We start from the raw sequence: 22,660 nt of genomic DNA, 5'->3' as shown, positions 1-22,660 counted from the left end.
CTCAAGGACCACTTGCTCTGGGGGAAACCAGTTGCCATCTTGTGAGTACAGTTAAGCAGCCTATGGTGAGGACCACATGGAGGGGAACTGAGGTCTCCAGCCAATAGTCAGAAGGAACTGAGGCATGTGAACAGTGAACCTCAGATGATTTTAGCATCATGAAAGATCCTGAGCTAGAAGCATCCAGCAAAGCCACTCCCAGATTCATAACCCAGAGAAATCATGAGACAATAAGTATTTGTTGATAAAAAAACAAATAAAAAGTCATGTATTTCAGCACTATGGACAAACATTAAAATCGAATCAGAAATAAGTCTAAACAAAGTTATAGTCACGTGCTGCTTAACAACAGGATACGTTAAGAGAAATGTGTGGTTAGGCAATGTCATCATCATGCAAACATCACAGTGAACTTACATAGACAGACAGGATAGTATAGCCTACTATCACTGAGGCTATGTGGTAGAGCCTATTGCTCTTAAGCTACAAAAATGTATAGCATGTTACTGTACTGAATACTGTAGGCAACTGTAACACAATGGCAAATATTTGTGTATCTAAACATATACAGGCTGGGTGAAGTAGCTCACATCTGTAATTCCAGCACTTTGGGAGACTGGGGCAGGAGAACTGCTTGAGCCCAGGAGTTTGAGACCAGCTTGGGCAACACAACAAGACTCAGTTTCTACAAAAAACGAAAAAAAAATTCTTTAAATTAGCCTGGTGTGGTGGCACACATCTGTAGTCCTAGCCATGTGCGAGGATCACTTGAGCCCAGGGGTTCACAAGGTTACAATGAACTGTGATCACAACACTGCACTCCAGCCTGGGTGACAGAGTGAGACCCTGTCTCAAACAAACAAACAAATAAAAGGAGAAAATGATTCCTTACCTGCAATACTGTGAAGACTGTGCTTACATGAATAGCAAAATACAGCACACCAATTACAATGCATACTACCAGGTCAGACTGTAATCGCTCACTCTGTGGGGAAAAAAAAGAATTATTAAACAATTACATAAAATTTTTAAAAATCTTTTTCCTTCATTCCCAATTGGCAAAGTTTAAGAATTAAATTTTTGCCTGGCTAGCTCAGACAGTATTAAAGAAAAAAAAAAGAAGTTTTCATTGATACTTTAACACTTCTAGATTCTCTCTCTCTCTCTAAGATGGAGTGCAGTGGGACAATTTTGGCTCACTGCAACCTCCACCTCCTGGGTTCAAGCGATTCTCCTGCCTCAGCCTCCCAAGTAGCCGGACGTGCCACCACACCCCACCATACCCGGCTAATATTTTGTATTTTTAGTAGAGACAGGGTTTCACCATGTAGGCCAGGCTGATCTCGAACTCCTGACCTCAAGTGATACACCCACCTTGGCCTCCCAAAGTGCTGGGATTACAGGTCTGAGCCACCACACCTGGCCACACTTCTAGATTTCTTATACATAATAATTAACCACAAAAAGTCTTATTTTCTTCCTCAATTTCCTCATATTTTGGCTTTGACACTGTAATACCAAGGAAATTGAACAACGTATCTAGTTCTGCATGCCATATAACATATTGCAATAAAGTCTTTTAGAATGAAGATTTTATTCCCCCATTGGTAAGTTTTACTTTCACATGTGGGGAAAGGAAATAAGGTACCTTAAGTTACTGTAATTTTTTGTTTGTTTGTTTTTGAGACAGGGTCTCACTATGTTGCCCAGACTGGAGTGCAGTGTCTATTCACAGGTATAGTCATTGCACACTAGAGCTCAGAACCCCTGGGCTCAGGGGATCCTCCAGCCTTAGTCTCCCAAGTAGCCGAACTACAGGCACACAACACCACTCCTGACCACAGTGTCATTTATAGGGGTATATCCCTTTGGATAACTTATATTTTCATTGGTCTTTTGACATGTGAAAACTGTGTGCTTGAGTCCTATTTTACTTATTAGATTTTGGTTCTATCAGTGGTTACAGAAAAACCGGAAACCTCTTGATATCTTTGGTCATCAACTGACCTCTTACATTTATGCTTATAAGCCAGATTCAGAACATCCTACTATACGTAACATGAAACACCCTCTGCCAACATGGAAACTAAAGTTGGAAAAAAGTCATTCTAATATCTTGATATAGTTTTGTATTTCTAAAGTTTCTGAAAAAATATGTGAACAGGTCAAGTGCACTGAAAGTAAATGTGTCTAATTCAACATCTATATAAATTCAGTCTTTTGCAAAGAAAAATGACCTAAAACTGAGAAAAAAGATTTTGTTTTATTCCATAAATAGACACGAATTTACAGAATTCATTTTTCAAATAATTACTAAAAGAATACAAGCAACATTATAATTCACCAAATTAGAAAATTTAAAAAATTACTGCATTTACTTAAGTACATTAATACAGATTACTGTTCTCTCCTTCAGCCTAGAATACACACACAGTTTTCAGATCGGCCTTAAGAAATAAAACAACCTAAAAGACTAATAAATGACTTACAAAGACATAGTTTTTTTCAACAACAAGATGAACAACAACAACAAAGTGAATCTAATTTGTGTTAATGCTAATCTTTCAGATCCTAGTCTAAATCAAATAGGAGTAAAAATTCTATGGCCAATGAAATGACTTAATTTCACCTGACCTAAAAATAAATGTTTAGTATTCTGTTCTACACACAAACCAAGCCTGAGGAATGAGCATTTCTTACATGTTAATATTTGGAATAAAGACAATCAACAATGTCCAACTAATCCTATAAATTATAATTATACATTTTTCTCCAATTACTAATGACTTTCAAAAAGTGTTCCTCATATAATATGATCAACTGTCTAAGATTTAAGTCTTTTAGGTGATTTTAAATGTTAAAACTTACAACAGAATTTCTAAGTTTTTCAGGCAGTGGATCTTTTACTTCAGATAGAGGGTCTTCTGGATTTTTCTCTTCCGTTTTTGGAAAAATCTTGGATTGCACTAAAGAGCTTTATGTGAAGAAAAAAAAAGAGAGAAAAAAAACAGAAAATACATAGATAATCTGAAAACCAGTAATCCAAACGGGCAATGAAGTTTATGATAGAAAACCAAATGATTCGAGTATATTTAATCATTACCAAATGAGAAATTCTAAAATGTTTAGGATACCATAAATAAGCATACAGTGAAAATATTTTTATTAAAACACAGTTTCAATAATTGGGAAGGAAACCACTAATATTCTCAGCCAACCTGATTAGAATAACCCCAAATTAATATATTTTGAAACTTAATATAGATTAGGCCAAAGCACTTTGGAAAGGCATTGGGAAAAAGAGATCTTGAAAGTTATTTGAAAAAAACACCAACTTACTTAAATTTATTTTAATTCAATAACAATTGAGTTCACTTACAAAAGTACAGATGGATCACTGCTTTGTCGGCTGAGATGGTAAGACACTGCCACTAATAAACCACAAAAAATGGAGAAAAGTACTGGAATATGCTGGCCATCCCAAGAATCCTGTGGAAAAATGAATTTAACAGAATAATATGCTTCTAATTTATAATATATCACATAATCCTTTTATGTCAGTATTTTGGAAAAAGACAACGAACTTAAATTCAACAAAAGTTTTTAGCCACGTTATTAATTGCATTTTATTCCAGAAAAATTTAGATTACTTTCTGATGAGCTAGAATCTGGCCACTAGATGTCTTTGGTACTAAAGCTACAGATGTTTCTGTGGGGAGGGCACTAAAGCTCTACTCATACATGAAGAATAATTTGTTTTTGATGCATGAGGCTATCAATTCTTTCACATTTTAAGTGCTATTAAGTTTGTAGTAAACTGTGTTCCTTTTGGAAGAATAAGATATCTTGGTATAGTAAATTTTAGATACAATAACAGAGTAGGAAAAGACAACACATGATACATTAGGCAAAAGAAAAGTCTGACATTTGGTGTGTTACTTTCTTGATGCCTTTGCCCATGTAATAAACTACTATGTCCTCCACAGCACTGAGCAGGCATTCAGTAACTGTTTTCTGAATGAATCACTGCATATATCCAGAAGGAAATACTACAAAGGTTATCTTCCAAAGCCAACCACACATGTGGTCACTCCATGTGAGCTCTGCTCATTGTAGCATCTCTGGAGTCTATCAGCATGATACCTGGCAGAGAGTGGGCAATACGCTAACTGGAACAGGTAACAGTTCTTAAGTATGTCCTGTGAGGTAGACACTACTCTAATCCTTCATTGTTCTCTGGAGATTCGGAAAGGAAACATGGTAGGAGTGTGGACCCAAATGGCAGTTTTTAATACAACTGGCCTTTTTCCCACTTAAAAGTAGACTTGGGAATTGTTTCACATCATAACACAGACATTAAATTTTTTTAATAGCTACATCAAAACCTTATTATCATATTGAACACTGTGTAGAGCTGCATCCTTAGATCTTTGTATTTCCCAAATAATTTTTACAATAACCTTGAAAATATGTACTATTATCCCCCAATTTATAGATGAGAAAACTAAGGCACAGAAGAGGGTTTAAGTAATTTGTCCAGTTAAGCGGCAGAGCCAGAAAGTGAACTCTTGATATGTTTGAATGTACTGAAAAGAAAGGTAATATCTTAAGAGCTTGAGAATGAAAGGGAGATAAATACATACGAAAGCAAAGTATAGGAGAAAACAAAAGATATAAAGGAAGAGCATTTACACAGTGATAATAAAGCAAACACATCAGGTATATGAGGGAGACAAGAGTGGCTACATGTGTAGTGCAGGCTGGGGTGAGAGAAATTAAGTCTCTGGGAGACGCTCTCTTGAGCGACCCGCTTTCTCAGCATGAGGAAACTTTCTCTCTCTCTCTCTCTCTTCGTCTATTAATCTTTCCACTCCTAAACCCACTCCTTGTGTGTGTCCGTGTCTTGAATTCTTTCTTGGCACGAGACAATGAACCATAGTGCCTAGAAAGAGCCATGAAGTTTGCCTTTGAGGAGTTCCGCCTGTGGTACCAGTTTGCTCTGTCCCTGATGGCTGCTGGAAAATCTGCTCGTGCTGTGAAGGTGCTGAAACAGTGTTATCTACCTGAAGCCAGATGATGCTACCATCCCTCATCTCCTCGCTGCCAAGCTATGTATGGGCTCCCTGCACTGGTTGGAAGAGGCTGAGAAGTTTCCCAAAAATGTTGTTGATGTGAGAGAGAAAACATCAGAGTTCAAGGCCAAAGGCCACTTAGCTCTGGGGCTCATGTCCAGACGTGAGCAGGACCTACTGACGGTGAGAGATGTCCCACCCACAGAGCTGTTGAGCTGCAGAGCTGGGGTGCTTAAGTCTATACTGCAGGATTACCACAGTCCCCTTCTGTCTCAGGAAGTTGTTGAAGTTGGGGCATTCTTGTGTGCTGTCCTGTGGGGCCCTAAGTGCTGCTGTCCTCTTTTTGGTCTGATGGGAGAATGGGAGGGCAGGAAGGAAGGTCCTGTACCAGGGCTTCCGAACTTTGTTTTCAGGTGCATTATACTATTGGTGCACTGGGCACCTTGCTGGGCTTTGAGGGATGATTTGCCCACTCAGCCTTGTACCTGCACCTGTCCCAGCACTTCATCTGGGGTCCCCCATGCCAAGTGCTAGGAAGGGATGTTGGATTTGAGGTATAAGAATGTAGACGAGTCAGGGACAGACACTTCCAGGGAGCTTCCTTTGACTGGTCAGGAAATGCCCCTTCTCCATTTGCATATTTGCACATTTTAATTCGCAGATATGTACATGTGCAGTGTAGCAGCTCACCAGACACCCAGGGCTCTTAGGTGCAGTGATTTTGGGTGTGCTTAGAGTTTTGATGGAAGGGCTTCTGGCTAAGAAAAAAAGTCTTGTATACCTGGTGAAGTTTTCAGTGATGTTTGCAGAAAGTTTAAATTAACAACCTTTTTCTGAATTGTTACTATTCTTTAATAATGTTGTTAAATACAACACAAATGTAAAAAAAAGAAATCTCAGAAACAAATGGATAACTTAATGAATTTGAATTAGTATAAGGCAAAATATCCTTATAACCATCACCCTGCTCAGGACCTCATTTATGATGATGAGGGAAGGAATATGGGAGACAAAAGCCATAAATTCCTGGACATAAGCAGGGAATTTGGCTTTGAGCTGCTTAATGGCCAAGGCAAATTTTAAAAATAACACTGGTTATATGGGGAAAAAACAAAAAGCCAAAACCAAAATGCATTCTAGGTTTCTTAGGAAAACAAACAAGAACTGGCTGTCATCAAGATTTAAAAGAAACATCTTGATTGAGTCTTTACAGAAGGGACACTAAACAAAGCATTGAAGGACATCAACATGACAGCCCCATGATAAAGGGACCGCCGTTTTCTTACACACACTCTTGGAAGGCGCCTCCGTGCAAATGGCAGGCATAATGCTGAAGGGAAACGTGGGCAAGGAAACCCTAGAGATGGCCAGACAGCCTGGTCCAAACATGCAGCTCTCGGACGGTTTAACCTAATCTAGGGACGTAAACTAGAATACTCTGAGGAATAAATGGACCACATGCATTCTAAACTAGCTTCTAAAAAAAAAGAAAGAAAGTCAAGCCTCCAACTTTCATAAAGGGCAGTCCACGGGTTCTGCTGAAGATGTCAGAAAATACAAGTAGAAATGAAAGGTAGATCTATGGAGGTAAATGCCAAAAAGAATCAGTTAAAAATAGTAAGTCTGAGGAAGGTAAAACAGGTTAGAAGATTGCTGTTCTTGCTATAAGTCTTGTAAAACTATTTGACACTGTGATATGTGAATGTACAACTTTGATGAAAATTAAAACTAAAAAAAAACAAAAGATGTCCAGCACAACCACTTTGGAAAACTGTTAATTCCATTTCTAGGTATTTACCCAAGAGAAATGAATACATATGTCCACAAAAAGACTTGCAAGATGATGTTCACAGCAGGCTTATTCATAATATTCCTCAACTAGAAACAACTCAAATGAGCATCTCTAACACAGCAGGTAAACTGTGATATAGTCATACAATGTGGGTAAGAAGAAATTAAAACTAAATGATCCAGCCTTTGCTTACCTTTCTAGCCTTAGAGGAATGACCTTAGATGTCATCTTTCCTCATGTACCCAAACCTCCAGAAATTCCAAATCATTTGCCATTTCCTCTACACAACACATTTTCTTTATAAGTCCATGGGTCTTCATTTCTTGTTTCAATTAGCTAATGCCTATTTGATCTTCAAAATCTGGTTATATCACCTTCCTGGAAAATTGTCTTTAATCCCTTTTGGCAGAATAAAGTAGTCTTAATTTGTACACCCACAGAACTGTTTTCATAACCTTCGTTACGCTGTATTGAACATGTTGGCTGACTTGTTAATCATAACTAACCTACAAGCTCCTTCAAAGCAGAAAATGGTTTAGCATAGTACCTGGTACAATAAATGCTCTATAAATGCTACTTAAATGAAGCAAGGAAGGATCTGTGAGTTACTTGTCATAGTCCTTTTAACCCTACCATTCTGATTGTCTTGCACTAGTTGCCAAGCAAAAAAAACAAAAATAAACCACAAGTATGCATGAGGAGCTGAAAGCTGTCTACAAAAATTTTTAAATTTTTATGTTTACAACTTGTTGACAATCTTTTAAAGGAAAGTTCATAAGGCTCATCCAGAGCTTCTAACCCAATAATGATGTTAAATTTCAGTATATTACTTTTTATTAGCATGTATCTTAAATTGCAGTCCTTGAACTTGTTTTTATAAGTTTAAAAAAACTAATAAGAAAAGTAGTTAAATTCTTAACTAGAATTTTAAAATTGATTTCATATTCTGTAATTACTATGCCTACCCTTATACCAGATGAGCCTAGTTTTCAATTATCTGTTTCTAATATTAACCTATGACTACTGCAGGAAAAATAATTTTCTTTTAGTAGTGGTTAACTATTAAACTGCTTTCAAAGTGAAAGCAGTTGAGAATGAGAATAATGTTTAACATATGAAGACCATGAAAACTTAACGCTAAGTGGCACCAGGGGAAGAAATCATTATTAGTTGATTTTAAAACAACCTTCATATAGAAATATAGCCTTAAAGACAAAACATACTATAATTTATTGCTCACCTTTAAAGCTCCATAACATAATCCATACAATAAGGCTACTGCAACAATGCTACAGATAAAACTGTAAAGTGCTGCAAGCAGGCTTGTAGTGGCTAGACAGGAAAAGAAAAAGGTAAGAAATATTTTATAAAAATATATGAAAAAAATTAAAAGGTCACTGAAAAGCATTTAAAATATTATCATGTCAACTATCATTAAATACCTACTAATCTGAATTTCAAAAATTCAGTTACTTCATTATTTCTTTCAAAAAGATTTTGACATGACAGAGGTTTGCTATCCTGAATCTTTGTTACGAGATAAAATATATTCATCTTGGAAGTAATAAACATTTATATGTAGCAAGAAAAAATTTTACCTATATTATGCTTCAAAAATATATCTTATATTAACAAAAAATGTGGAAAAATGAAGTTTTCAGAGGCCTGAACAGGAACTGGAGACGTATTAAGTGTTCACTGAAAAATATTTATCTATGTAAACAGAACCCGTGTTACCCACAGAAGTAAATCTGTATTCCCATGTGTTAATTTTCAGAAAAAAGTGTAGATCTAATTGCTAACAATAACAACAAAATAGATACTTTAGATCTAATAATAGATACTTTAGACACTGTAGATCTAATTGCTAACAATAGCAACAACAATGAAATAGATAATTACTAATACTCCAATGGGAGTTATTAGTAATAAGGAATAGGGGATGACTAAGATATCTAGACTTTATCTGTAAAACATGGGTAACAGATTTTAATAGTAATTTAATAATAATAATCATAAAAGAAATCTACAGAAATAATTCCTTATGAGATATCAGAAACCTAATACCTTGCACAAGTTTGTAAATTATAGTATGACAAAAGCCCACTATCATAAATCACCTATACTAAGCCCGCCCCATAGTATTTAGGGTAATATAACACCAGAAATAGTCCCTAAATATTCAAACTGTCTTCTACCCATTAAGTCATGCTGATTGATGAAACCAGTTCTGTCTTAATTCATACCCCTTCAAAAAATTTTCAAAACATTAAAAATTCTCTAGTATGATATACAGCAAACATAGAAAAAACTCAGTTTCTATTTAAAATTAAAGCCATAATATTGACATTTTATCAGCAGAGAGGATTTCAATGCATATGCTTGGAAAATAAATGAGGCCTGAAAATGTGAAACGTGTAGAGAAATTAACTATAAAGTTACAGTAATTTCTTACCCTTTCATTTTCTCTAGTTGCAAACTCATCTTTCAGTAAAATTTTAAATGGTTAAACTAAATAATGGTATATTTTAACCATGGTGTATGCTGATATGATTATTTTCAAGTTCTACAAACCATTATCTATTCCAGGGTAATATGGAAATAGATTTTCTAAGTATATCAATTCATAGCCACATATTCTACTCAATGAACAGAGATAGTTCTTAAAAACTTATTTATTGGTAAAATGCTTTTAGATTCTGGTTTTGGTGTTACCATTCCAAGGATAAAACAAGGCTCTGAAACCAAATATGAAGACCTACTAAATGCACATACTGGTTTAAAATCCAAATATAATGCTATGTATCAAACCTCAATCTATTCAGGATAGATGATCTTTTATAAATACCTCTTAAGTATATATAGGTTCCATGTAAATTCACTATAACTTTTAGTTGCAGACATTATTTTATAACTTCTTACACATCTGCTTCATTATACCTGGCTCTTTCTCTAAAGTAGCAGACTTGACTATTTTTTCCTATCCACAAATTAATTGCTTCTCAGTCTTCAACTACTTAATGTCTTTTTTTTTTTTTTTTTTTCTAATTTCAAGCCTGAAGTGAAAACTGGAAAAGCATTTTAATGGTCAGTTTATTACTTCATGATCTATAAAGGTAATACTGTAATCTATAATTTTTACAAAGAAGTACTCACCATTACCACCAAAAATATGAATATCCAATTGTTCACAAAGGTACATTACAAATGTATTCACCTGAGGCAGGAGACCAATGAAAAACACTATTGGGAAACAGAGTGTAAACACTATAAAAAGAAAGAAAAGTATACTTTAAAATATTATACTGTATCCATTCTTGTGTCCACTGAGAGGTCATAATTTTTAAAAATCCCAAATTAACATAAACTACTAAGAAATTTTTTAAAGACAGTATTTTAAATGATACATCTCAACATAATTGCTTGGGCAGTAAATAACATCTTTTCACTCATAAACAATACTTTTAAAGTTATTTCAACCACTTTCACATAATAGAAACCTAAGATAACAAAACCAAAAAAATCTTCTCCATTATATCTACTCCAAGAACAAAAGAATTACTATAATATTTGTTCATCATTAGCTTTATTCACTCATAATAGTCCTATCACTTTGTTCCTCAGAGCAGATAACAGTAAAATAAGCTTATTAAAAACTATTTAAAGCTGTATAATTAACATATTTATCAGTAAAATATTGATATACAAATAAATTAATTTTAAGATTAGAGATACTTTAAGATGACTCACCTATAACTAAATCCCTGGCTGATATAAACACCAGTGGATTGGTGAAAGTTATTCCATATAATTTGAACTTGGTTGCAGTCAGGTTTCTGCTACCATAATCCAAGAGCCAAATAAGACCGCAACATATGCAGAAATAAACTGGTCTACTGTAGGCAATGATACGATTATGACCCTGAAAATGATATTTTTTAAAAGTCAGTTTAGTTAATTTTAAGAGTCACAAATAACTACTGAGATCACGGATGGCTTTATTCTAAGGATTCAAAATTTTTCCACATGGAAGCCAGATTTCTGACAATCACAGAAAGGATTAATAAATATAGAAAGGAGGAAGAATAACAGAATGAACTCTGAGATACTGGACTGAAACAGAAGTATCAGTGTGAAGTTTTGTGTTTTTTATTGTTTGTTTGTTCTTTTGAGACAGGGTCTCACTCTGTCCCCCAGACTGGAATGCAGTAGAGCACTCACAGCTCACTGCAGCCTCAGCCTCCTGAGCTCAAGTGATCCTCCCACCTCAGCCTTCCAAGTAGCTGGGGCTACAGACGCACATCACAGTGCCTGTTTAATTTTTTTAGAGATGGAGTTTCGCCATGTTGCCCAGGCTGGTCTCAAACTCCTGGGCTCAAGTGATCTGCCCACATTGGGCTCCCACAGTCTCATTATTTTTAATATGCATATAAACAGATATAGGAATAGGTAATATATATGTATATACACGTACATACATACATACACTTCCTAGCTTTATCCACTAAGAGGACCTAGATGGAATGAGATTCTAGCAATAATGATTACTAGCAACCAGATCTTACTTTACAAATACCATTACCTAACAAAAAAGGTAGGGGGCTCCATAGAGAAAAGACTGGCTTCTGGCTACAACAGGGAAAGTATAAGATGACCCTGGAACACATTGTTGTGACAAAAAGGTAGAAAGTACTTAAAGAATGACAGAGATATGTCAAAAGGACACAGAAAGCTGCATGATGGACTCCCAATGGCTAAATCAGGGACAATTTGAGCATCAAAATAAATACTACTAATAACATTATAGTCCATTGAATAAAATCATCCATTTATTCACACCAATACATACCTACATATATAAGACAGAAGGGAAAGCTCTTCCTTATAGTATTAATAAATGGCCAACTAATAAATATAGAAGGAATGACAGGATGAGAAAATCACCATTTGGCAACCAATAAATGATAACTGAATCAGGCAAGAAACATCAGTAGATACTAAAACAATTGGATAGAAATTTATGGAGAAGGATACATATACAGTCTCAAGGTATCTCTCTATGAGGTATTTATTTTATTTATTTAAGTATTTATTATCTGTAAGAGAAAAACAGTAACATTACAGTAGAGTAATGGTTCTTAAGGAAGTGGGAGGGGGTTTTGCTCCCCAGTGCACATATGTGAATATCTGGACACATTTCTGTTGTCACAATTGGGGAAGTGGTGCTACCAGCATCTTGTACGTAGAGGATGCCAAACGTCCTACAATGCATTGGACAGCATTCCGCACCCTCAAACAAAGAATTAGCTGGCCAAAATGTTAATATTGCAGAAACTTCAGACACCCTGCAGACAATACCCTTAACTAGAAGATCAAAATTAACATCACTAGTAACAGGATAAATCAGTATGTGCTTCCTAATATGATGCACTTCTGCAGTATTCCTACTTTAAAAAGCATGGCCTTATCAAATTAGAAACATCATCAGCACCATAAGACAGGGTGAAAAAATTAAAAAAAAATTTTTTTAAAGAAAAAAACATCAGACAAACTCAAATTGAGGGATGGTCTATAAAATAACTGGCCTATATCTATCAAAAATTTCAATATCATGAAAGATAGCTTCTGAAGAATTGCTCCAGATTAAAGGAGATTTAAGAGACCAAACATAATCAGGGACTTTCTTTTGCCAATGAAGACAATGGGCAAAACCTATTTGAATAAGATCTATATATCAGAAGACAGCATTGTATCAATGTTAATGTTCTAATTTTGATAATTATCTTGAATTAACTAACATAAAGGAATATATTTGTTTCTAAGAAACACACACTGAGATATTTAGAGGTAAAGGGGCATCATGTCAGCTAGCAGACAGAAGGAAAAATGATCATGTGCTAGAAAGGGATTAAGCAAATATCGTAAATGTTAACATGGGGATCTGGATGAATGGTATCTGAAATTCTTTGTACTACCCTTGCAACTTTAAGTTTGAAATTACATCAAAATAAAAAGTTAAAAAGCAATGTTTCCATATATCATTACACTTCAAAAATATTCTTACCAAACAGTAAACATAATCAGTCAAAAAAAAACCACACTTGCCTCTTTGTTTTATTTTGCTCATCCATTCCCATTATTCATTATTCCAGTGAAAGGATTAAAAAAATTACATTCAAAGAAAAAAATCATAAACTATTCTTGAAGTCTATTTTTGAACTACTTTAAATAGAATATCCTCTGTTCTATTAAAACCTCAATTTACATCTAAAATTGGATCCCACTTCACAATAAATAGTGCTAGGCAGATAATACTTTTGTCTAAAGTCACAAAAAGTGAATAACAAAGTTTTTATTCAATGGTCTTAACACCAGACTCGTGTATTACTTCTTTATTCTTGTTCCTAAATGGTTACTCAAGTGAAATAATATAAAGTTTTTCCTACTTCAAAATTCTATTTTCAATACCTATTCATAAGCTATTATTCAAAATGTATTAAACACAAATAATCATGAGTTTATAAGAACCATGTCTACTCCCTGAAACAGACTATCAAACAGTGAATTATTATGCTCATTTTCAACCAAGATTTAGCGTCCACAAGTACAATGTCATTTTATTTCAAGCTAACAAAACACCTATATTTCTAGTAGTGTGTCAAAACATAGACGAGGAAAACAATAACATACATTTTAGTTCAGTCTGATGCATTCCAAACAAAACAAAAAAACAAAAAACAAACCACAAATGTTATGATAAATGTTAAGGACCTATAATGTACAGCCATATTAAGAGTGACTTACATGTCTGGGAGAAGAAGAATCTGGTTGAACACTCTAAAAATGAAACAGAAAGACAAATTACACTCCTGAAGTCTTGCTAATTTTACAACCAACTTTCAAAATGCCTGAAATGATTTTAAGTAAATATTCCACAACCACAAAATGACCTATATTAATAATTCTGTTCCAGAGATGAAACATCAGCTCCAGATACCAGTGTCACTGTGATATTAAAAACATATCAAATCTTTCCTGATAAGAGTCACAAAATAAGATTATTATGTATTTATTTGTATCTATCTTAAAGTTTCTGCAATAGCATATGATAGACAGAGCCATCTTACTGTTTGGCTTATTGCTATATACAAGTGCAGTTAAGGTATACTAAATACAAGTATAGTATTTCTCACAGGACATCATTCATTCAGGAAATATACAATAATAGGGGTTCACTTATAACAACAATTCTAGTTCTGCCCATAAATTCCAAGCTTACTAAATAATTCAATGGTATTTGTAATAAAGATATTATCTGTATTTTCATATCAAAATAATCAAATAAGTTTAGCTGTATACTTTTAAGAGACTTTATTAACTTCCCATAAAAATGTTCAGAAGGTATTATGCAGCTACTTCCCTACTCACGACTTTTCTCCCAAGTTTCAGTTCATTTCCAATGGCATACCATACAATTTCACTAGGATTGTCTATCACCACCCTACCATTCGACACTGGGCCGAGCTCACTGAGTTTGGCATTTGGCCCTCGGCTAGATTTGACTGCAGATAATCTTTAAACTCTTTTAACCACAACACCTATCTTCTAAATGCTTCTGTTCTTGTCTTTCTTATCCCTGTTTATGACATTATTATTCTTCTAGTCAACTAGTTGCAAAAATCTGTCACCTTTTACCTTTTCCATATTTAACCACATTAACCTGAAAGCAGTGGACAAAATTAATTGGACTATGGAGACACTAGAGCCAGAAAATGAATTTAAATGATTTAAGGCACTAAAGGTATAGTGCAAGAATGACAACCAGTAATTTTAATATAGAATCATTAAATGTCATCAAAGGGACTGAGTTACTTGTTATTAGGGATCAAGGAGGAAGGAGCAGAGACTCAAAGATTTTTAGCAGGTATATCACTGCCAAAAGCAAAGATATTGGGAAAGAAAAATTAACCAAGAGATGATTAATTTGCTATTTTTAAAATGTCTGTTAGATATATAGGACTAAAGCTTGCAAAAGAGGTTTGAGATATAAATCTGGACTTAACTCATATACAAAGGCAACAAATAAAGTAATAAAAAAGGATGACTTCACTGGAAGGAACCGTAAACCGAGAAGATAACCACATAAAATCCTAGAGAATTCTCATAAATTAAGCAGTTGAAAGAACAAAGAGGGATCAACAAAGGAAAAGAGAGTCATCTGAAAAGTGAAAGAAACATGAGGGTGGTACAAAGTCACAGATCAAAAATGAGAATATCAAAATGGAAGAGTATACATAGGTATTAAATGATGTAGCATTCATAAGGCATGGAGACTTAAGAAAAGCAATTTAGCAATCAGAATGATCATTAGCAACCACGAAGACTATAATTTCAGTACTGCAATGAGGAAAGTATGGATGGGTCTTAAAGAAATAAAGCAGATGACCTAGGTGGCTTACTCCACATGTCTAGCTATAAATGGAGAGAGAAAAAAAGGATGGACAGCTGTTAGTAAAAACAGAACTATGTGAATGGTTTTCCAGCTGTGGGAGAGCTTCTCTTCAAGGAGAACTACAAACCACTGCTCAAGGAAATAAGAGAGGACACAAACAAACGGAAAAACATTCCATGTTCATGGATAGGAAGAATCAATATCATGAAAATGGCCATACTGCCCAAAGTAATTCACAGATTCAATGTAATCCCCATCAAGCTACCAATGACTTTCTTACAGAATTAGAAAAAACTACTTTAAATTTCATATGGAACCAAAAAAGGGCCCACATAGCCAAGACAATCCTAAGCAAAAAGAGCAAAGCTAGAGGCATCACGCTACCTGACTTCAAACTCTACTACAACGCTACAGTAACCAAAACAGCATGGTACTGGTACCAAAACAGATATACAGACCAATGGAACAGAACAGAGGCCTCCGAAATAACACCACACATCTACAACCATCTGATCTTTGACAAACCTGACAAAAATAAGCAATAGGGAAAGGATTCCCTATTTAATGAATGGTGTTGGAAAACCGGCTAGCCATATGCAGAAAACTGAAACTGGACCCCTTCCTTACACCTTATGCAAAAATTAACTCAAGACAGATTAAAGACTTAAATGTAAGACCTAAAACCATAAAAACCCAAGAAGAAAACCTAGGCAATACCATTCAGGATACAGGCATGGGCAAAGACTTCATGACTAAAACACCAAAAGCAATGGCAACAAAAGCCAAAATTGACAAATGGGATCTAATTAAACTAAAGAGCTTCTGTACAGCAAAAGAAACTATTTTCAGAGTGAACAGGCAACCTACAGAATGACAGAAAATTTTTGCAATCTATCCATCTGACATATGGCTCATATCCAGAATCTACAAGGAACTTAAATTTACAAGAAAAAAACAAACAACCCCATCCAAAAGTGGGCGAAGGATATGAACAGACACTTCTCAAAAGACATTTATGTGGCCGACGAACATATGAAGAAAAGCTCATCATCAATGGTCATTAGAGAAATGCAAATCAAAACCACAATGAGATACCATCTCACACCAGTTAGAATGGCAACCATTAAAGTCAGGAAACAACAGATGCTGGAGAGGATGTGGAGAAATAGGAATGCTTTTACACTGTTGGTGGGAGTGTAAACTAGTTCAACCATTGTGGAAGACAGTGTGGCAATTCCTCAAGGATCTAGAACCAGAAATACCATTTGACCTAGCAATTCCATTACTGGGTATATACCCAAAGGATTATAAATCATTCTACTATAAAGACACATGCACACGTATGTTTATTGTGGCACTGTTCACAATAGCAAAGACTTGGAGCCAACACAAATGCCCATCGATGATAGACTGGATGAAGAAAATGTGGCATATACACAACATGGAATACTATGCAGCCATAAAAAAGGATGAGTTCATGTCCTTTGCGGGGACATGGATGAAGCTGGAAACCATCATTCTCAGAAAACTAACACAAGAACAGAAAACCAAACACCGCATGTTCTCACTCACAAGTGGGAGGTGAACAATGAGAACACATGGACACAGGGAGGGGAACATCACACACTGGGGCCTGTCAGGCGGAGGGGGGTAGGGGAGGGCTAGCATTAGGAGAAATACCTAATGTAGATGACGGGTTGATGGGTACAGCTAACCACCATGGCATGTGTATACCTATGTAATAAATCTGCACATTCTGCACATGTATCCCAGAACTTAAAGTACAATAATAATAAAAAAAAATCTACTACTATTAAAAAAAAAAGAATGCAAGTTCTTATTTTAACAAACACAGTTTTCTTTTAGGCCAGGCACAGTGGCTCATGCCTGTAATCCCAGTACTTTGGGAAGCCAAGGCAGGCGGATCACGAGGTCAGGAGTTTGAGACCAGCCTGACCAACATGGTGAAACCCTGTCTCTACTAAAAATACAAAAATTAGCCAGGCATGGTGGCATGCGCCTGTAATCCCAGCTACTCAGGAGGCTGAGGCAGGAGAATCACTTGAACCTGGGAGGCAAAGGTTGCAGTGAGCCAGATAGCATCATTGCACTGCAGCCTGGGTAACAGAGCAAGACTCCATCTCCAAAAAACAAAACAAAACAAATACAGTCTGGATTAAGAAAATGTGGCACATATACACCATGGAATACTATGCAGCCATAAAAAATGATGAGTTCATGTCCTTTGTAGGGACATGGATGAAATTGGAAATCATCATTCTCAGCAAACTATCGCAAGGACAAAAAACCAAACACCGCATGTTCTCACTCATAGATGGGAATTGAACAATGAGAACACATGGACACAGGAAGGGGAACATCACACTCTGGGGACTGTTGTGGGGTGGGGGGAGGGGGGAGGGATAGCATTAGGAGATATACCTAATGCTAAATGACGAGTTAATGGGTGCAGCACACCAGCATGGCACATGTATACGTATGTAACTAACCTGCACATTGTGCACATGTACCCTAAAACTTAAATTAAAAACAAAACAAAACAAAAAAAACTTGTTTTTAGGAAGTGCTAATTTACATACAATTATTGTTAAGGTTTATATCCCCCTTTTGCTCTCTACACAATCTTATGTAAACATCTAAGAAAAGTAAGCCTAAAAATAATTATCTTATTATAATTCAGTAATTGCTACAAAATCCTCTGCCTTTTAACACAAATATAATTCCGTAGCATGAAAAGAAGAGATGCTGGTACCTTAAGCAGTGAGTATTGACAGCTGGCTATGACGAGGCAGAACTGGAAGACCCAGATATCTCTGAAGAATCCTTGTATGAGAAGAATAGATCCCAAAAAGGCCACGAGAATAGCCAGGATGACAGCTAACACATTTTCCAGGATCTCACGATTTCTACGGATAGAAAAACTTATGAGTAAGTATATCATAAGTATAAGAAATTAACCAAATGGAAAAAAGGGAAAGGAAGACATAAATATGAAGTTCATAGTATGCCAAGATGTCTTTTTGGTACTGAGTTTGAACAAGGTTTTAAATCACACTGAAAACAAACTAGTTTCATGTGGACACAACATGAATTCTTATATACAAATAAAACATGCTACAGTGAATTGTGGAGTTCCAATAACATAATATAGTTTTAAATTTCTATTTTAAAAATGTTACTCTCCTTAATATCTGCTTTTCTGTTCTATTTGTTGCAAAATAGTTAACCAACTTGGATGGCAAATAAAATACATATACAAAGAATCACATTATGTTTAAAAAACAAAATCTCAAAATAGTTTCTAGAAAATTAAATGTAAAACATTTGTTATATGGCAAAATTGTAACAAAATTCTGGCACTAAGTGATTTCGCTTCCCCCATCTCTCAGTTATCTGAAAGAATCAGAAAACTCACTTACTAGGATTTCTTAAATATGGGCTCTTACATATCTTAAAAATGAAGGTAGTGACAAAGACCTCTATCTGCTTCTATCAAAGTTGTTAAGACAATTCTATATTTATTAAACTGACATTGTAAGAGAAACAGTATGATGCTCGAGATAGATAAATATATATATCAGTGAAGATTATTTTTATGGCATACATACACAAGAATCTATCTCATTACTTCTTGGGAAAATTTTATTCACAAAATCTTATAAAAATACATCCTTTAGTAGTTCCCTAAAATACTTTTAAATCATATTTTTAAAGACTATTAAAAATGAAAAAATGCTCAGCACATCTCATACATACAGAAAGCAGGACACAAAACCATGGGCATAGGAGGATATAAGTTCTGCTATTAAAAAATTAAACATATAGGTTAAAAAAGACAATATACCAAAAATGATATTACTAACAATGCTTCTCTCCATGGAAGAATTACGGTTTGCCTCTGTCTTCAAAACTTTGCACATATTTAAATTTTCTACAATAGGTAAGGAATTACTTTTATAATCATAAAAAAACTTAACAAATATATTAACCCAATTCCATATTTATCACAATCAACTGGGCCTAAAAATAAAATTCATAAACATCTTTGTACTATTTCATTTAATGGTTCTACCAGATAAAATGTTCAATAGTATTTCCAAATCAATAAATTACTGGCATTTCCATTTGATTTTAGGTGGTAGTTATGCAATTTCAGATTTGCTAAATCCAAAGACCTCTTTTCAATCCCGGGCCTGCCTGAATAGTGCCTCCCTTGTCATTGAACATGTCTTGTCTTTGGATTTTTAAGGATTTTCAATTTTGATGAGTCCAATGTATCAAATTTTTTTTTAATGATCTTGTTTTTGGTGTCAGAGCTAAGTAATTTTGCCTAATCCAAGTTCATAAAAGTTTTCTCCTGTTTTCTTTTTTTTTTTCTAGAAGTTTTGTTTCAGGTTTCACATTTAAGCCTATGATACATTTTCATAATATGGCACAAGGTAAGGCTACAAGTTCTTTATTTTTGTTTTTGAAATGGGGTCTTGCTATGTTGCCCAGGCTGGCCTCAAACAATCCTCTCACCTCAGCCTCCTGAGCACACACCTCTGCATCCATCTCTATTTTTTTGCATATGGAAATCCAACAGTTCCACCACCATTTGTTGAAAAGGCTATCCTTCCTCCATTTCATTCAGTTGAATATTATTTTGATGCCATCTGGGCCCAGAGTTTTCTTTGTGGGAAAGTTTCTAAACTACAATTTCCACTTATTTAATAGATGTAAGACAATTAAGGTCATGTACTTCTTTCAGAATGAAATTTCATAATTTGTCTTTCAAGAAATTTGTCCATTTGTCCAATGTTGAACTTATTTGCATATAGCTGCTCATATCATTCTCTAATTATCCTTTTAATACCTGGAGAGTCTGTAGTGATAATGATAACTCACATTCTTGATATTGGTAATCTACGTCTTTCCTCTTCTTTTGTTTTTTTCTGATCAGGCTGGCTAAAGGTTTAGCCTTTAGCTATTTGTATCAATTGATACAACTGATGTTCTCAAATTTTTCATTTCCTTGATTTTCTTTATTATTTCTCTGTTTCCTCACTGAATTGTTTTGTTCCTTACTACTACCTTTCTTTTGTTTACTTGGACGTATGTGCTCTTGTTCTTCTAGTAAGTGGAAGGTGAAGTCACTGATTTGAGACCTTTCTTTTCTAATCTAGGTGTTTAGTGCTATAAATTTTCCTAAGTACTGCAAGTTAGTGGCATTCCCAAAATTCAGATATGGTGTGTTTTCACCTTCATTTAGCCCAAAATACTAATTTCTCTCTTGACATCTTTTCTAATCCATGGGTTATTTAGAAGTGTTTAGTTTCCAAATATCTGGGGATTTTCCAAGGTTCTATTTGTTATTAATTTACCACTTAATTCACTATGTATGATTGGATAGTGGACCTTTTAAAATTTAATAACTCTTGTATTATGGCTCAAAATGTGATTTATCTTAGTAAATGTTCTGTGAGCACTTAGAAAAATGTATATTCGCTTGTTATGGATGCAGTATTCCATAAATGCAACCAATTTATGTTGGTTGATAATACTGTTCAAGTTCACTACATCCTCACTGATTTTCTAAATAATTATTCTATCAATTATTTAAAGAGAAGTGCTGAAATCACCTATAACTGTGATTTGTCTATTTCTCCACTTCTATTAGCTTTTGCTTTATGAATTCTGAAGCTCTGTTTCAGGTGTACAAACATTTAGGACTGTTAAATCCTGTGGATTAACTGACTCCTTATCACTATGAAATGGGCTTCTTTATCCTTGGTAATATTCTTTGTTCTGAAGTCTACTTTATCTGACTTTAATACAGCCAGTACAATAAGCCTTTTGTTAATGTTAGCATGGTATATCTTTTTCCATCTTTTAACCTATTTGTTTTTATTTTATTTTGGTAGAAACTGAGTCTACATTGCCCAGGCTGCTTTTGAAAACTGGGCCTCAAGAGATCCTCCCACCTCAGACTCAGACTCCCGAAGTGCTGGGAACATAGGCATGAGCCACCACACTGTCCTCTGTTTTCATATTTAAAGTACCTTCCTTGCAGGCAGCTTGGAGTTGAGTGTTGTTCTTTTTTATCTAATCTGCCAATTTCTGACTTTTTCTGACTCTATCATCTTGTCATGTGTTTCCTATTTGTCTCATCTATTCTTTGATCTTTTTCCACCTTATCGATTAACAGTAATTTTTATAATCCATTTTATCTCCTTGACATATTAGCTACAACTCTTTTGTTATCTTAGTGATTACCTTACAGTAGGTTTTGGTAAGAATTTTAAAAAATACGTTTGTAGAGACAGAGTCTCACTAGATTGCCAAGGCTGGCCTCAAATTCCTGGGCTCAAGTGATCCTCCTGCCTCTGCCTCCCAAAGTGCTGGGATTACAGGTATAAGCCACTGCGTCCAGCCTAGGGTTTACAATATACATTTATGACAGTCTACCTTCAAGTGATGATATATCACTTCACATACAAGAAACTTACAATAGTATGCTTTTATTTCTCCCCTCTCTGCCTTCATGCTATTATCATAAATTTTACTTTTACATGTTATAAACTACACAAAGCATTGTTATTTTCATTTAAACAGTTATCTCTTAAAGAGATTTAATTAATAAGAAAAAACATTTTACATTTATCCATATAGTGACTTACCATTTCCATTTATCTTTGTTCCTTTGGGTAGACTTATATTTCCATCTGAGATCACTTTCCTTCTGCCCGAAAGACATCCTCCAACATTTTTTGTAGTGTGGGTCTGCTCATAAAGAATTCTTCCCATTTTTTTCTGATCTGAATATGTCTTTATTTCACTTTGGTTTTTAAAAGGTATTTTTGCTATGTATAGAATTGTAGGTTGACAGGGTTTTTTTCTTTTCAGTACTTTAAAGATGCTCCTCTACTGTCTTTTCACTTCGTTATTTCCAACAATAAAAAGGATGTCTTCCTTATCCTTGCTCCTCTTTTTTTCTTTTGCAATTTTAACAATTTTACCACTGGTTTTGAGCAGTTGTGTGCCTTTGTGTAGTTTTATTCAAGCATTTCATGCTTGAGGTTCACTGGGCTTTCTGAATGTATATTCATAGTTTTCATCAAATTTGGAAAGTTCTCCACCCTTATTTCTTCAAAATCTTTTGTCTCCTTGTTTCCTCTTGTAGTTGTCCCACAGCTTTCTCTCATTTTGTTTTTATACTCTTTTCACTGGGGACAGTGGACTCTTCTGTTTCATTCTGGATAGTTTCCATTATTATGCCTTCGAGTGAGTTCAATAATCTTTTCTTCTACAAGGTGCAATCTACCATTAATCCCATCCAGTATA

General features: G+C 34.9%; 1 protein-coding gene across 12 annotated transcripts in view; it reads right to left on the bottom strand.

The window, feature by feature from the left end:
• Window positions 1-22,660, bottom strand: part of PCNX1 (pecanex 1) — a 205,555-nt gene that overhangs the window by 78,951 nt on the left and 103,944 nt on the right. For all 12 annotated transcript variants that reach the window (XM_054447422.2, XM_054447430.2, XM_063651749.1 and 9 more), the window contains 8 exons: window positions 18,090-18,243; window positions 13,669-13,701; window positions 10,615-10,786; window positions 10,021-10,131; window positions 8,105-8,196; window positions 3,380-3,489; window positions 2,869-2,974; window positions 893-985 (listed from right to left, as the gene is read on the bottom strand). In XM_054447422.2, coding sequence (XP_054303397.1) covers window positions 893-985; window positions 2,869-2,974; window positions 3,380-3,489; window positions 8,105-8,196; window positions 10,021-10,131; window positions 10,615-10,786; window positions 13,669-13,701; window positions 18,090-18,243 — 871 coding nt within the window. The remainder of the gene's footprint in view (window positions 1-892; window positions 986-2,868; window positions 2,975-3,379; window positions 3,490-8,104; window positions 8,197-10,020; window positions 10,132-10,614; window positions 10,787-13,668; window positions 13,702-18,089; window positions 18,244-22,660) is intronic.

The sequence above is a fragment of the Pongo pygmaeus genome, chromosome 15 (assembly GCF_028885625.2).
Source record: "Pongo pygmaeus isolate AG05252 chromosome 15, NHGRI_mPonPyg2-v2.0_pri, whole genome shotgun sequence".
Taxonomy (NCBI): Eukaryota; Metazoa; Chordata; class Mammalia; order Primates; family Hominidae; genus Pongo; species Pongo pygmaeus.
Note: the sequence above shows the minus strand (reverse complement) of the source record. Positions and strands in the feature narration are given on the sequence as shown.